Source organism: Schistocerca gregaria, chromosome 3, assembly GCF_023897955.1.
Source record: "Schistocerca gregaria isolate iqSchGreg1 chromosome 3, iqSchGreg1.2, whole genome shotgun sequence".
NCBI lineage: Eukaryota > Metazoa > Arthropoda > Insecta > Orthoptera > Acrididae > Schistocerca > Schistocerca gregaria.
In genome coordinates, this window is record NC_064922.1 from 840,971,252 (window position 1) to 840,987,303 (window position 16,052).

The 16,052-nt window shown below is 39.3% G+C and overlaps 1 protein-coding gene across 4 annotated transcripts in view; it reads right to left on the reverse strand.

The window, feature by feature from the left end:
• Positions 1–16,052, reverse strand: part of LOC126354725 (calcium-transporting ATPase type 2C member 1) — an 86,295-nt gene that overhangs the window by 50,088 nt on the left and 20,155 nt on the right. For all 4 annotated transcript variants that reach the window (XM_050004581.1, XM_050004579.1, XM_050004580.1 and 1 more), the window contains exons 6-9: positions 15,404–15,553; positions 14,921–15,132; positions 8,522–8,646; positions 4,794–4,891 (exon numbers count right to left, since the gene is read on the reverse strand). In XM_050004581.1, coding sequence (XP_049860538.1) covers positions 4,794–4,891; positions 8,522–8,646; positions 14,921–15,132; positions 15,404–15,553 — 585 coding nt within the window. The remainder of the gene's footprint in view (positions 1–4,793; positions 4,892–8,521; positions 8,647–14,920; positions 15,133–15,403; positions 15,554–16,052) is intronic.

Sequence of the window (16,052 nt, forward strand, 5' to 3'; positions counted from 1 at the left end):
GGTTGGTTTGTGGGAGTTGAGGGGATCAGACTACAAAGGCCATCAGTCCCTTATTCCACGACCATGAAACACCCAAAGGAAGAAAAACAAGCAATGGAAATGACAAGGGATGACGCGGAACAAGAAAGACAGACAAAGACCAGAAAAAAGGAAGTAAAAACACACAGTGTTTTACAGTGGTTGGCCGACCATGGAAACAAAAAAGAAAAAGCCAGCCACCAAGAGACACACTAAAAACCACAATCTAAAACTGTAGAGCAAAGCCCAGACTACACAAAAAAAAAAAAAAGACACAAACCCACAGATCGAGCAATAAAAGCCCCCTGTGCAAATAAAACGAATGTCTGGCTGAGTGCAGTTAAAGGCGGACAGGCCAACAAGATGTGGAGAACTGTCAACGCTGATCCACAGTGACATAGAGGCAGGTCCTTGCAGCGCAATAAATGAACTTGCATCAGCCAGGTATGGCCAAAATGTAGCCGGCAGAGAGCAACTGAGTCCTTGCAAAACGCTCACGTGGAGGAGCGCCACACACCTGTAGTTTCCTTGATAACCTGAAGTTTGTTGGGTGAAGTCGGGGTGCACCATTTATCACCCCAAGTACCAAGGACTTTGTGCCGCAATAATGCCTGGAGATCACATTCCGAAAGGTCAATCTCCAGGGCCCGTTCACTGATAGCCTGTTTGGCCAGCCTGTCAACACACCCATTACCCGGGATGCCGACATGACCTATGGTCCACACAAGAGTATGGAGGGACTTCTGGTTAGCCATCACCAGACAAGAGCGCGGGAAACACTGGTCAATGACTCGTAAACCACTCAGGCAGTCACTACAGATGACAAAGGACTCATCTGGCCAGAAGTGGATACACTCTAGGGCACAAGAGATGACTACCAGCTCTGCAGTGAAAACACTGCACCCACCCGGCAATGAGCGTTGTTCAGAATGATCCCCAAGAGTAATAGCATAACCAACATGACCAGCAACCATCGAACCATCGGTATACACCATGTCAGAGCCGTAAAACGCGGCAAGGCTGGGAAGAAAGCTGCGGCGATGGGCCTCAGGAGGGACTGAGTCCTTCGGGTCCTGTGCCAAATCCAGCAGAAGGCATAGGCGGGGCAACACCACGGGGGTATACATATACGGGCCCAGAGGGAGGTGGGAGAGGGAAAAACTCAAGCCCAGATGTGAGCCGCAATCTTACACCCTGACTGGGGCCGCCATTCAGGAAAATGAATGACCGAGTTGGGGAACAGGAAACTGTAATTTGGATGCCCCGGCAAGCTACAAACATGTGCAGCACAAGCAGCCAGTAGTCATTGGTGCCGGATCCGCAATGGAGGGACACCAGCCTCCACAAGTATGATGTTTACAGGACTTGTGCGGAAAGCTCCAGTTGTGAGTCGGATCCCGCAGTCAAGTATTAGGTCAAGCAGCCGCAATGCGGAAGGCAATGGCGAACCGTAAGCCAGGCTCCCAAAATCAAGACGGGACTGAATCAACACCTGATACAGTCTGCAAAGCGTAGACCGATCAGCACCCCACCTGGTGTGACTGAAGCAAAGTAATGTGTTAAGATGCGGGAGCCAAGTCAACCGGGCATCAAAAAGCAGTAGCAAAAACTGATGCATCTCCACCACAGCTAGAGGTTCGCCGTCAAGATAACACCGTGGGTCAGGGTGAACAGAGCAACTCTGGTAGAAACGTATGACGCAAGTCTTGACAGCCGAAAACTGGAAGCCGCGTGATATGGCCCAAGACTGCACCTTGCAGATAGCACCCTGTAGCTGCCATTCAGCAACTGCAATGCCAGTGGAGCTATAGTATAGGCAAAAGTCATCAGCATACAAAGAAGCCTACCGTATTTACTCGAATCTAAGCCGCACCTGAAAATTGAGACTCGAAATTCAACGGAGAGAATAGTTTTCGGCCGCACCTCCAAATCGAAACAAAGTTGGTCCATTGTAATATGAGACACAATTTAGGTCGAATGAATGACGATACAGCTACAGTAGTTTGGTGTGAGTCATAAGCTTAGCAGTTAAGCTTTACCAGGTAGCCATCGCTATGCATCAGGCGCTCCGACCGTATTTATACGGGTATCCTTCCTTTTTCACATGCTTCGTCTGGTATGAATCGATTGCTTATTTTGCTTTGATCTGATAAGTGCCGTTTTCTTTGTTATAGGTCTTTACGTCACTCTAAGTTGAAAATGCATTACTCTACTGTGTCATGCATTGTTTGTCGCATTCTGATAGTGCGTGTTTACGGCCTGTCGCCGCTCGCGGCATGGCTTGCTTTTGTGCGCGCTACCGCCGCTTACAGTTAAAAGAGAGAGAGAGAGAGGAATCGTCTCATTAGCAAAACAATGGCAAGAGACTGCTATTTGTTGTTACTTACACTGCTGCTTTCTTTGATAATGATCAACAAGAACCAAATAAAAGACTACGTATGATAGAACATGTTCTGAACGAGAGTTTGGCGAAAATTTATCTCCGTTTGAAAATCTTTGCGGCCGCTTCTTTAGTACATCAAATTCTGCACAGAAATTAGAGTAATCTTAGATTTAAAAATCTAGTCACTTGCCGTGTTTCATTTCTGACTGTATCACTATTAGGCATGAGAATAATACGAATATAAACATGACACGATACATATATTCTTCCGTGTTTGCTGTTGTCTCTCACTAGTTTCGTAGTTTATTAGGCAGACAGGATTTAAATGAAATAGTAGCAAACACGAAAGAATACATGGCAAAATGTTTATATTCATATTATTTTTATGGTGGAGAGAATACTGTATGTGATTCACATTTCATCAGGTTCCTATTAGCAACCATCTCTTCTCACAGGTAGGAAAAAATTCAGAACGTAGAGTTGGCCATATTGACAAACATCCCAAACAATCTTGCCAGTCAGATTTTCATAGTAATTGAAATTCTGCTGCATTCGAAGATGAACAATACGGAATTGGCATTTACTTCATTGGATACTGTATGAAAATGCAGTATTTATCTTTGTGCCTACAAAGCATGCCTGTGTAGCGCTACATATATTCGTTGGCAGAAGTTAATTGTGGCGGCACCTACAAACATTTTTCACAATCTCCGCTTGCTTTGCACTCGATTCTAAGCCGCAGGCGGTTTTTTGGATTACAAAAACCGGAAAAAAAGTGCGGCTTAGATTCGGGTAAATATGGTATATGGACGTTCCAACAGCTGCAGCTAGCCCAATGATAGCAACTAAAAAGAGGCAGACACTCAAGACAGAACCTTGCGGTACCCCATTCTCCTGGAGTCTGGAGGAACTATGGGAGGGACCAACTTGCACGCGGAAGGAATGAAGCGACAGAAAATTCTGAATAAAAATAGGCAGCAGGCCCCAAAGCCACCCACAAAGTGTGGTGAGGATGTGATGCCGCCATGTTGTATCATATGTTTTCCGCATGTCAAAAAAGACAGCGACCAAATACTGACGGTGGACAAAGGCTGTGCGGAAGGCAGACTCCAGGCAGACCAGATTATCGGTGGCAGAGTGGCCCTTATGGAATCCACCCTGGACAGAGCTAACTAAACCTCCAGCTCACCATGCATGTGAGCAACTTGCACGGAATGTTGATGGGGCTAATGGGGCGGTACCTGTCCACCTACAGTGGTGGAAACGAGCAGTACATTGCATCGCAGGTTCATTTAGTAAGTACAAAACGAACTGCAAGATGCTCATTGAATTCCACTTTTAACATTACCCTGTTTACATGTGCCAATATGGTTCTGGTTGCTGCACCTCTGTCGGATCTGGCTGAAAAGCAACTGGTGAAAGTAGGTTACTTCAAATAATGTTCATATCAGGTTCACAGTCCAAAGCACTTTAACTGTGATTTGGTATTAAATAACCTACTTTTTATGGCCAGATCGAGTCTCATATACTATTCTTTATGCACAGATAATGGGTAACCCACACACTACATTTGATTGATGTCCTATAATGATGACTATGGTCTGAATGCAGTAACCTAACATAAGTGCAGATTCACAATAATTAATGTACAACAAGTAAATCACTAGTACATTCACAACCGACATTCACAGTAAGCGTACTTCGAAAGTAATGCACTTCACAGTTCAATACTACTGTCACGGTTCGCAGAACACATTATTAAAGATTAACGCAGTTCTAGAGATTAATTGCAAGTTAACAATCAATCCTTGAAAGTAGTCACTTCACTATAGAAATATCTTGCAGATGCAAAAATTTAGATAAAACTTGGCACTTTGTACGAATTGTAATTTATGCTAATCTGCTTTGTTACACAGTGGCAGACTTTACGAGAGATGTCTTCTGCATCACTCTGTGGTTTTCTTTAGCAATTTCTAGACCGTAAGTGCCTAGAAGTGTCAACAGATATATTACTTCCTCCTACACATCTGTGAAACTGCAGCTCACATACATACCGACAGTTATTCTTCCCACATACTATTCGCAATTAGAACAGAAATGGGAGGAAGCGACAGTGGTATACAATATACCCTCCCTCATACACAAATACCAGCACCTGACTAGCATCACAACATTCACATTTTCAGCATTAATGTAAGTTTTTTACTCAAACTTTAATTCTGTGTCACTTACATGGGCAAAAGTTCTTTCTTGACAGAGGGCCCTTTGACGTGTTCCTATTTTGTTTCCCAGCAATGCATAGTTGTTTATAGAAGAGGTAATCATTTGATTCCACTTCGTGTCCTTAAACAGTATGTGCGTATCAAATATATTAACAAGCACCTTTACTCACCTCAGCCAAATATCCATCTGAAGTTACAATGACAGTAACAGTCATTTCATTCTTGGTGATTGTGCCAGTCTTATCTGAACATATAACATTTACACACCCTGGAAAAGAAAGTAGTCAGGTCTGAAAACACATTATTTGAAAAACTTAATACTGAAAAAAATATCTAATTTACAAAGACACCAATGACAATATACCAGAAGATGGTAAGATTTTGCACTGGAAATTTGACACTATTGTTATCTGGATATGCATCAAAAGTGTATAGCCAGTGACTCATGAGAACGTGTAGTTTAGTGACCAGAGAATTTTAGATGTCCGATCTTTTCATCATGCACAGAAGGGCATAGCCACTCAATTTCCAGCCTCTGTTCAGAACTGACAAAATTCTCAATTGAAAGTAATTGGCTGTCATTCTGTCAGCAAAAAGTCAACATCCATATTTTATCTAACTTAACACCTGCTTCTTTCCTGATGTCAGCCAGAGATAATCACCCAGTCAGCAACATGTGATGAAAGACTGCTCTCTACGCAGCTCTATAAATGCAGGGCTTACTCAAGTCCTCCATGTAATCATGGTTTTACCTCTGATGATGTTTCCCATAGTTGGAAACAAAATGCCAGATAATAGCTTTATACATCAACCGTGGCTTCTCATTCTGGAAGTTTTAACTGAAGTAAACACCAGCTGTGAAAGCGTATGTTGTACGATTCCCAGAACTTTCTTCAACAACTCCCTTTTCAATGAGTATGCAGAATAACTGTTGTTATAACTAATATAAACAAGAGTATATCTGCAAAGATATCATCTCCTAGAGCAATAGGAAATTTGAAAATAAGCAAACAAGGAGGTCTGATTGGAGACTAAGTATAGGATGCAGCACATTTTGTTATGATTTGTTGTGGAGATTCATTAGTAAGAGGACAAGATGCGCGCACGCGCCCGCCCGCACACACACACACACACACACACACACACACACACACACACACACTTTATAACAATGATGTGCTGGACCAGTGGGAAGCGATTGCATGAACTGTTTCAGACATCACAAAAACAGTGAAGAAGTAGCTGCCTGCAATGGACTGTCAGATGGGGGCTGCACACCTCACACTATAGCATCTCTCAGTACAGAACAAGTTAGTTACATAGTGTAATGAATGTTTATAGTTTGACACTGACAATTTGGCTTGACTGAGCTAGCAGATAAGTAGTTCAGAACTTTATGTCGTCACTTCAGTTCAATGCTCTGTGTATCTTGCAGTAAACTCTGAAGTGCTGAAACATAATTTTGCTTTGGTATGATCATTAGCTTTATTAGAGTACTTTCGACAGTTAACAATATTGATTGATAGTTCCTGCTTGCAATCCAACAAACAATATTACACCTATCAACTGATCCAGATATACACTAGTACAGTAAACACCCAGACCACAATTTCATTGTGGAGTACAAATCATTTACATAAACTTTTAATGCGTGCTACGTGTAGGGACACAAAAAGGACAAAAAGTTTTTATTTAACTTTTGGTAACTTGGGTGAGACTTTGTTGCTGTGTTCAGACTCAGATAAATTAACTATCAGTTTTAACTACTTAACATTCACATACTTAATACAAACTGTCACTACTAAACAGGACATAGAAACTTTTAACAAAGCTACTGATAATGCATACTAACCAACTAACCACAGAACTTACACGAATTTCACTGTAAGCTCAGAAAGTATTATTATAATTTACAGTGTGTTGCTCTGTTGTTTAATGTGCGAGTTTTACTTTATGTGAATGCTAGCATGATTCTGAATATAAATTAGATGTAAAAGGAAAAGGATAGATTGCTACTCACTGTAAAGAGATGGCGACAGACACAACGAAAAGACTGTTACATATTTATCTTTCGGCCAAAGGCTCCTTCAGAAAAGAGCACACAGACACCCATACACACAAGCAAGCATACCTCATGCACACATGTCTGCCATCTCTGGCAGCTCGGACTGGACTGCAGCTGTCATGTGCTACAAAAGTAGCAGTCTGCAGGGTGCAAGGAAGGGGAAAAAACAGCAAGGTACAGGCAGGGGAGAGAAGAGTGCTGTCTGGCAGTGCATGCAAGGATTAGATGGTGGCATGACAAGACTGTCACCAGGTGCAACATCAGTTGGCTGCACATCAGTCAGGAGGGGGGTGGATAGCAGTGAGCGGGCAAGGAGAGGAGCGGAGCGGAGCGGGGCAGGAGAGAGGAGCGGGGCAGGGAGAAGAGAAGTTAAGCAGGTGCATTGGCATAGGGTGGCACACTTTGAATCTGGCGAGATGTAATTAGGGAGCAGGTGACAGGACAGAGGGAGTAGAACCTGCTGGGTAGAGGGTGTGATAACGGTATGCTGCTGTCGGTTGAGGCCAGGGTAACTTCAGGAGCAGATAAAGTGTTGTAAAGGTAACTCTCATTTGCATATTTCAAAAAAGCAAGTGGTGGAGGAGATCAAGATGGCCACAATTGTGAAGCAGCCATTGAAATCAAGTATACCATGTTCAGTTGCATGTTGTGTCACAATTTAGCAATGGTCATTTATGCTGGTGGACAACTCTTTGATAATCATACCAATATAAAGAGCTGTGCAATAACTGCAGCAGAGCTGGTCTATGACATGGCTGCTTTCACAGGTAGCCCAGCGTCTGATGAGGTAGGACAAGCTGTGACAAGGCTGGGATAGGAAGTGCTGGATGGGTGGATTGGGCAAGTCTCACACCTGGGTTTGGGATTAGGAGTGACACAGGGATGGGCTAGGATGGTTGTCGTGGCTGAGTGGGTGGTGGAACACCAATTTAGGAGGGGTGGGAGAGATCTTAGGTAGGATGTGTTCTTCTCTGGCCAGATTCTGAAAATTGAGGCTCTTGGCTAGTTAGTGTCATTTTGCTGTGTTCTGAATTGGAAACTGCTTAATGCTACTAGATGTTAAAAAATGTAGTCCACCCTGCTGATCCCAGAAGACTGTGAAAATTGCATTACATGCAAATGGCTGCCTCCTGATTTTCTTTTTTGTTGCAGAATAGACATGTCACCACTACATGGGCTGCATTCTGGCTTCCAGCTCATAGTGGTGATCTCTGGTGCTGAGGATGTTCATAAAATTGTCACCTTGATCATTGTACTGGTCCAACAGGGCCCCAACATATTTCAAACTGAAACTATTTGATCTCGTGCAAGCCTTGTCGGACCCGCATCTTGTCTAAGGAATTATAGCCAACATTCAGTTATGCACACAATTTTTGGGATTAATCTATCGATCATCATGAAAAAGTTGATTGAGAAGCTGTTTATTACGAGATATGGTAGATGAGGAAGGGCGACTAGCGCACAACTTGTTATGCATATCCTATTTACCACAGTTAAAACACAGTAACCACTATCCCACATCATACATGTTTGCTGTATAATCTATGTACAACTTTGGTGGCCTTCAATGGATTAACAATAACACATCTCTGTCTCGTAAGGTGCCCTTTTGAACTACTCTCCTGCTGCTGCTGACGGAAACACACACACACACACACACACACACACACACACACACACACACACACACAAAAGTAAAATGGTACTAGGCTTACTTGTCTCCAGCTGACACTTTTGTATTTTCAAATCACAGATTACTGCTTTGCACAAAAATGTATGAGGGAAACTAAGTGATAATAAGAAATATTTATAAGAACAAATGGAATTACATACCTAAGGTTTCAACTGTAGGCAACTTCTTGACTATTGCATTTCTTTTCGCCATGCGCATTACTCCCAAGGCCAGCGTCACAGTCACGACAATGGGGAGGCCTTCTGGTATAGCAGCAACGGCTAAGCTGTAGACCCATGAGAAACAAAATAACTTACAAATGTTGCAATGTTATTATTATTATTTCTTTCTTATCTCAGACGTTATGTCTGGTCAGAAGTAGAAAGTGACGCGGACCTTGATCAAGCGTGACTTCCTTTTAACTGTACAGTATATGTTATATTGCATTTAGGAACTTTCGGGTAATTGAACATGTATCAATAATTACAGATTTCTGTAGTTGTATATATAAGCTAGGATGTAGCTATATGGCATTGATGTACTGGTGGATATTGTGTGGTATGACTCCTGTAGTTGATCGTATAATTGGTATAATGTCAACTTTATCCTGATGCTACATATCCTTGACTTCCTCAGCCAGTTGGATGCATTTTTCAATTTTTTCTCCTGTTTTCTTTTGTATATTTGATGTATTGGGTATGGATATTTCGATTAGTTATGTTAATTCCTTCTTTTTATTGGTGAGTATGATGTCAGGTTTGTTATGTGGTGTTGTTTTATCTGTTATAATGGTTCTGTTCCAGCATAATTCGTATTCATCATTCTCCAGTACATTTTGTGGTGCATACTTGTATGTGGGAACGTGTTGTTTTATAAGTTTATGTTGTAAGGCAAGCTGTTGATGTATTATTTTTGCTACATTGTCATGTCTTCTGGGGTATTCTGTATTTGCTAGTATTGTACATCCGCTTGTGATGTGATCTACTGTTTCTATTTGTTGTTTGCAAAGTCTGCATTTATCTGTTGTGGTATTGTAATCTTTAATAATATGCTTCCTGTAATATCTAGTGTTTATTGTTTGATCCTGTATTGCAATCATGAATCCTTCTGTCTCACTGTATATATTGCCTTTTCTTAGCCATCTGTTGGATGCGTCTTGATCGATGTGTGGCTGTGTTAGATGATAAGGGAGCTTGCCATGTAGTGTTTTCTTTTTCCAATTTACTTTCTTCGTATCTGTTGATGTTATGTGATCTAAAGGGTTGTAGAAGTGGTTATGAAATTGCAGTGGTGTAGCCGATGTATTTATATGAATGATTGCTTTGTGTATTTTGCTAGTTTCTGCTCGTTCTAGAAATAATTTTCTTAAATTGTCTACCTGTCCATAATGTAGGTTTTTTATGTCGATAAATCCCCTTCCTCCTTCCTTTCTGCTTAATGTGTATCTTTCTGTTGCTGAATGTATGTGATGTATTCTATATTTGTGGCATTGTGATCGTGTAAGTGTATTGAGTGCTTCTAGGTCTGTGTTACTGCATTTCACTACTCCAAATGAGTAGGTTAATATTGGTATAGCATAAGTATTTATAGCTTTTGTTTTGTTTCTTGCTGTCAATTCTGTTTTCAGTATTTTTGTTAGTCTTCGTCTATATTTTTCTTTTAGTTCTTCTTTAATATTTGTATTATCTATTCCTATTTTTTGTCTGTATCCTAGATACTCATAGGCATCTGTTTTTTCCATCGCTTCGATGCAGTCGCTGTGGTTATCCAATATGTAATCTTCTTGTTTAGTGTGTTTTTCCCTTGACTATGCTATTTTTCTTACATTTGTCTGTTCCAAAAGCCATATTTATATCATTGCTGAATACTTCTGCTATCTTTAGTAATTGGTTGAGTTGTTGATTTGTTGCTGCCAGTAGTTTTAAATCATCCATGTATAGCAAATGTGTGATTTTGTGTGGGTATGTTCCAGTAATATTGTATCCATAATTTGTATTATTTAGCAAGTTGGATAGTGGGTTCAGAGGAAGGCAGAACCAGAAAGGTTCTAATGAGTCTCCTTGGTATATTCCACACTTAATCTGTATTGGCTGTGATGTGATATTTGAATTTGTTTGGATATTAAGTGTGGTTTTCAAATTTTTCATTACTATGTTTAGGAACTGTATCAATTTAGGATCTACTTTGTATATTTCCAATATTTGTAGTAACCACGAGTGGGGTACACTATCAAAAACTTTTCGGTAATCAATGTATGCGTAGTGTAGCGACCTTTGTTTAGTTTTAGTTTGATATGTCACCTCTGCATCTATTATCAGTTGCTCTTTACATCCTCGTGCTCCTTTGCAACAGCCTTTTTGTTCTTCATTTATAATTTTGTTCTGTGTTGTACGTGTCATTAATTTCTGTGTAATGACTGAAGTTAATATTTTGTATATTGTTGGTAGGCATGTTATGGGGTGGTATTTAGCTGGGTTTGCTGTGTCTGCTTGATCTTTAGGTTTCATATAAGTTATTCCATGTGTAAGTGTTTCAGGGAATGTGTATGGGTCTGCAATGTTGCTGTTAAATAATTTAGTTAGATGTAAATGTGTTGAGGTGAACTTCTTTAGCCAGAAATTTTCTATTTTATCTTTTCCAGGGGCTTTCCAATTGTGAGTAGAATTAATTGCTTTGGTGACTTCATGTTGCAAAATTATCACTTCAGGCATTTGTGGTATCATTTTGTATGTGTCTGTTTCTGCTTATATCCACCGTGCAATGCCTGTTATGTTGTACCGGGTTTGACCTTATGTTGCTCCAGAAGTGTTCCATGTCTTATGTTTGGTGGATTGTCTATTTTAATGTGTGTGTTATCTATTGTCTGGTAAAATTTCTTTTGGTTTGTGTTGAATGTTTGGTTTTGTTTCCTTCTATTTTCACTTTTTTTGTATCTTCTAAGTCGTTTGGCCAATGCTTGTAATTTCTGCTTCTTTTCATCTAATTGCTCTATCGCTTCTTGTTGTGAGATTTTACCTAACCCTTTTTTTCCTGGCATTTGATGTCTTATAAATTGTGTTAGCTGTCCAATGTCTTTTCTCAGTTTTTCTGTTCTGATCTGTAGCCTGTGTTGCCATGCTGGTTTTGTGGGTTTCTTCTGTGTGTGGGTTGGTTCTGATCTCTGCCTAGTGTGTATATTTAGTGTAGTGAGTGCTCCTATATAAACCAGTAGTTGTAACTATTCCATAGTTGTGTTTTCATTTATTCTGTTGTGTATGATTGTGTTCATGGTTTTTTATTGTTGTTTCGACTTGTGGGTTATTTGGCGGTCTATGCAAGAATGGTCTAATGTCTGTATTTGTGTCTTTGTATTCTATATACGTCAGCTGAAATTTTTCTTCTATATCTAACATGTGTGTCACTTCGTGTTCTATTTGTACTTGTTCTGGTGGCAGTCTTAAGATTTCGTTTTCCTCTGATTGTTTAATTGATGTGCGTGTTCTTTGTTTGTTTGCTCTGGGATGTGCGAGTCCATTACTGTATTTTCTTCTTCTTCTTCTTCTTCTGATTGCACATTATTTTGTTCCAGTATTTGTTGTACTTGTTGTTTGATGTTTTCTAATTCTGAATGGGGTATCCTGTTATTTTTGATTATTACACGGATCTGATCAGCTACTCGTTCTGTTAAAAATTTTAATTCTGGGTATCTGGTAATAAATGTTGTGTATACTTGAGATCTGTATCCAGTTGTGTTGATTCCTAGGTTTGTTGCTTGGTAATAACAGAACATGAGGTGTCAATTAACTTCATCTGACCATCTTATCCTCTGTCTTTGTTTTCCTTCTAGGGTGGTTGCAGGAAGCGTATCCTGCAAAACTCCTCTATTTGGATTTAAATCCTTTTCCAGTTGGCTAGCAGTGTCGTCACCATTGTGGGCGGGCATAGGGTTCAAGCGTCGTCCCCGACCATGATGGCGCTTGTCCGAGGCTTCTTTAGTTGTGTCCTGAACCAACTAATCACACTAAAACAGGGGTTAGCCCTATTAGTGGTTTGTTCTTTACGTCGCCTTTTACGACTGGCAGAACATACCGGAGGCCTATTCTTTTCACGGGCCTCCACGGGGATTATTATTATTATTATTATTATTATTATTATTATTTCTAGAGTGAAATAATAAACAAAAATGAGAAATGGTGACCAGTAGTCAACTGATCAAAAACTTAACACTCGATAGGTACATTTGGGTGTTTGTAGTGTTAAGTATTCGAATTTATAAGTGCTAGAAAAAGAGCAGTAGCTCAAAAGCTACCGTTATATATCTCCACAATATTTGTGCCTACATTCCACTAATAGAACTGCTATAGATGACCAGTTGTCATCATTTTTGTTTGTTTTAAAAATGGTTGTAGGTTAGAGATGAAGCATGCACACAACCAAGAACTAACAGCATGTAAGGATGTACGGAGACACTTTATTTTGAGCATACCCTTCAACACTCTGCGAGACAGTACTCTTGCATTTTAGTTTAAGAAAATACAACAGTTTGGAATAGTGCAAACATAAGGCATAATAAAATTAGGCACAAGGACTGGTACTTATGATATCATAGTATAATATAATCAAGTGTGGCTTAACATTTTAAAAATGAAAATAGTCAGTTTTTGACAATTTAATAATGTATTACTTTTCACAGTTAGAGAAGTAATTTCTCATTGCTGCAGACAAGTGTATTCTGAGCAGAAAAACAACAGGAAGCACATGACCTGAACTAATAGTTGGTGCAATCTTTGGAGGGTTACAAGATAACACTCATAATTTAATTACAGCACTATTATTGGAATTAAATCAAAGCAAAAGGTAATATTCAGCTAAAGGGTAAGAACTATGGCCTGTTATGAGTTTAAGTATAATACTAAAATAAATATTATATAAAATTAAATTTTAACCCATCAACTGTCAACTGCTCAAACCTTCGCAAGAGAAACAAGACACCCAAGATCTGCCTTCCCTACCCCACTCCCTCCCCTAGTAACACCATTCTGTTTGCTATGTGAGAAATCTGGACAATTTAACAATTTTCTCAATATCTATGAGACCTTATCGGGTCATGCCAGCAAACAAACTGTGATAACAGCCACCAGTAAAACTCAGAGGACCTGCACAAAGTGTCATTGCAGCATCCTTAAATGAATGTTTCAAGTAGTCAATGTTACTGGGATTTCAGGCCCAATTTTTTTCAAACTCGATAATGGTAAAACTGTGCTTCTAGATGTGGAATGTCAGTTTGCCAAATAGATGTGTTAAACTGAACCACTTTTACTAACAGAACTCCTGATTTCCAACAAAATGGACTGACAGCCCATATTACTCAAAGGAGTATCAGTGTTGTTTATACGAAATGTGTGGAACAGTTTTTATCAATTTTGAAGACAATGCTTGGTCTGTACAGTTACCTCTTTAAAACTGTAAGTTTTTTATGTGTGCCTTGAATCACACAAGTCACTGTTAATAAAGCTGCATGTATATCAATGAATTCTTAAGTAATATCACCTACTTTCAATTGGCTTGGTACTATCTATTATTTGTGTATGTAACCGAACAGTAGCAATCTAAAAGGTCATCCCTCCTCGGATGAAATAAACTATTAAATACTTTTGAAGTGATTTTCACAAAATTCTGTTCATTTAATTGAGCCAAAATGAGATATTGGCTAACTACTTAAAACAGCATCTCAACAAAAAACTCAGGCAGAGTAAAAGAAAATGTTTTGGCCTTACTACTTTAAAAATCAACGATATAGGAGAAGACAGACTGCTACTTACTGTAAAGATGACACATTAAGTTGCAGACAGGCACAACTAGAACACACTTCCACATTAGTTATCAGCCACAGTCTTCATCAGAAAAAGATAGAGAAACACACACCATTCATTCATGCAAGCAAGCAAAAAAGCACACCTTACACACACAAGCAGCTGAAGTAGGTGGTTGTGGTTTTTGCGCGCGCGTGTGTGTGTGTGTGTGTGTGTGTGTGTGTGTGTGTGTGTGTGTGTGAATGAAAGGTCTGTTTTTCCTTCTTTCTTTTTGTGATGAAGGCTGTGGCCAAAAGCTTTTATGCGAGGGTCTTTTACATGTACCTGCCTGCAATTTAATGTGTCATATTTACAGAAAGTAACAATCTATCTTTTCCTACATTATTGATATTCCAAACTGAAGTTACCATAGTTTACTTTAGTAATCAAGCAAAAAATTATCTGTGGCCTTTTGTTCCATTTTTCCAAAATTAAATTATTACTTCTTCTGGAACTTATTCTTTAAATTATTGTCAGACTAAGTCACATTAATTAAATATATGTGGAAATAATAGTGCTTTGGCTACTGTTTCTTGAGTACAAAATTTTACTATTAAAACAATTTGCATGCATGCACAGCATTGTGCTTTGTGAATGACCTAAGATTGATCTTACAGTACAACTCATTCTAAAGCTGATCATTTAGCAAGCTATACATTATTCTTATAGAACAAAAAACTATTAAACTGAAAGACTACAATAGATATGGGTTGTATTAAATTTTTGTACCTGACACCAATGGTGAACATATCAAGAATAGGCCGGCCTTGAAACCAGCCAAGAATCATTATGAATCCAATGATGCAGAATGAATAGAATGACAATTGTGCTCCTAAGATATCCATGCTTTTCTGCAAAGGTGTTTTAGGTGCTTCTTCAGCTTGCATCATTTTAAATACTTCTCCAAATTCAGATTTTTCACCTGTATTTACTACAATCCCCTACAAGTAAAAATTAAAAGTACATTATGAGGCCAGTCTATCAAATATAATGAAAACTCAAATATTCACTCAGCTTCTAGTTTCAATTTAATGCACAGACCTGACACACTATGTAAATAAAAGTTGAATTGGTAGCGGTTAAGGAACTTCAGAATTTTTTTTTCAGCAACTTTCAGTTAAAATATTGTTAACTAAAGAGATATTAGACAAATATAAAGGCAGAACACATACTTGAGGTACACATAGAAACAAATACAATTTTAGTGCTTACCTTTCCATTTCCACATCTTACGAGTGTCCCCATGAATGCAATGTTTTTCATGGATGAATGACCATTGCTTTTTAGAATGGGAGCAGTAATCTTGTTTGAAGGTTCTGTTTCTCCAGTAAAACTGCTCTCATCTATAGCCAGATCGATTGCCTGAAAATCGCAATGTTAAAAAAAAATCATATATGAATTGTGTTGCAGTATGGTTTTGACACTTATTTGGTTGTGTGGCACCACAAATATGAAGCACTGAGCATGAAGCAATGTGGAAATAGTGTGTGACATGTCTGGAAACTGATATTGTGGAAAGGAGATGTGTGTGAGCTGAAACAACCAAGATAATCAAAAGTATCAAGAATATTTATTTCTACCTGTACTTTGACACAGTTCTGGGGCAGAATTTCCTGTAAACGTTCAATACCTACAGTGTACACACAAGCACTGAATGACTGTGCTGTAGCGGAATGTCACTGATGTGTCACTCATTCACTCATTACTACTTTACATGCATCCATGCAGAGCATAGTAATTTGCCATATGCAACATTATAGATAAAACCCACCTTGTTAGAGCTTAAATGTGTTATAATCATGTGTCTGTTGTAAGCTTCTTCTTCAGGGTAGTTTATTTTTATCAATCTAATTGTGGACGT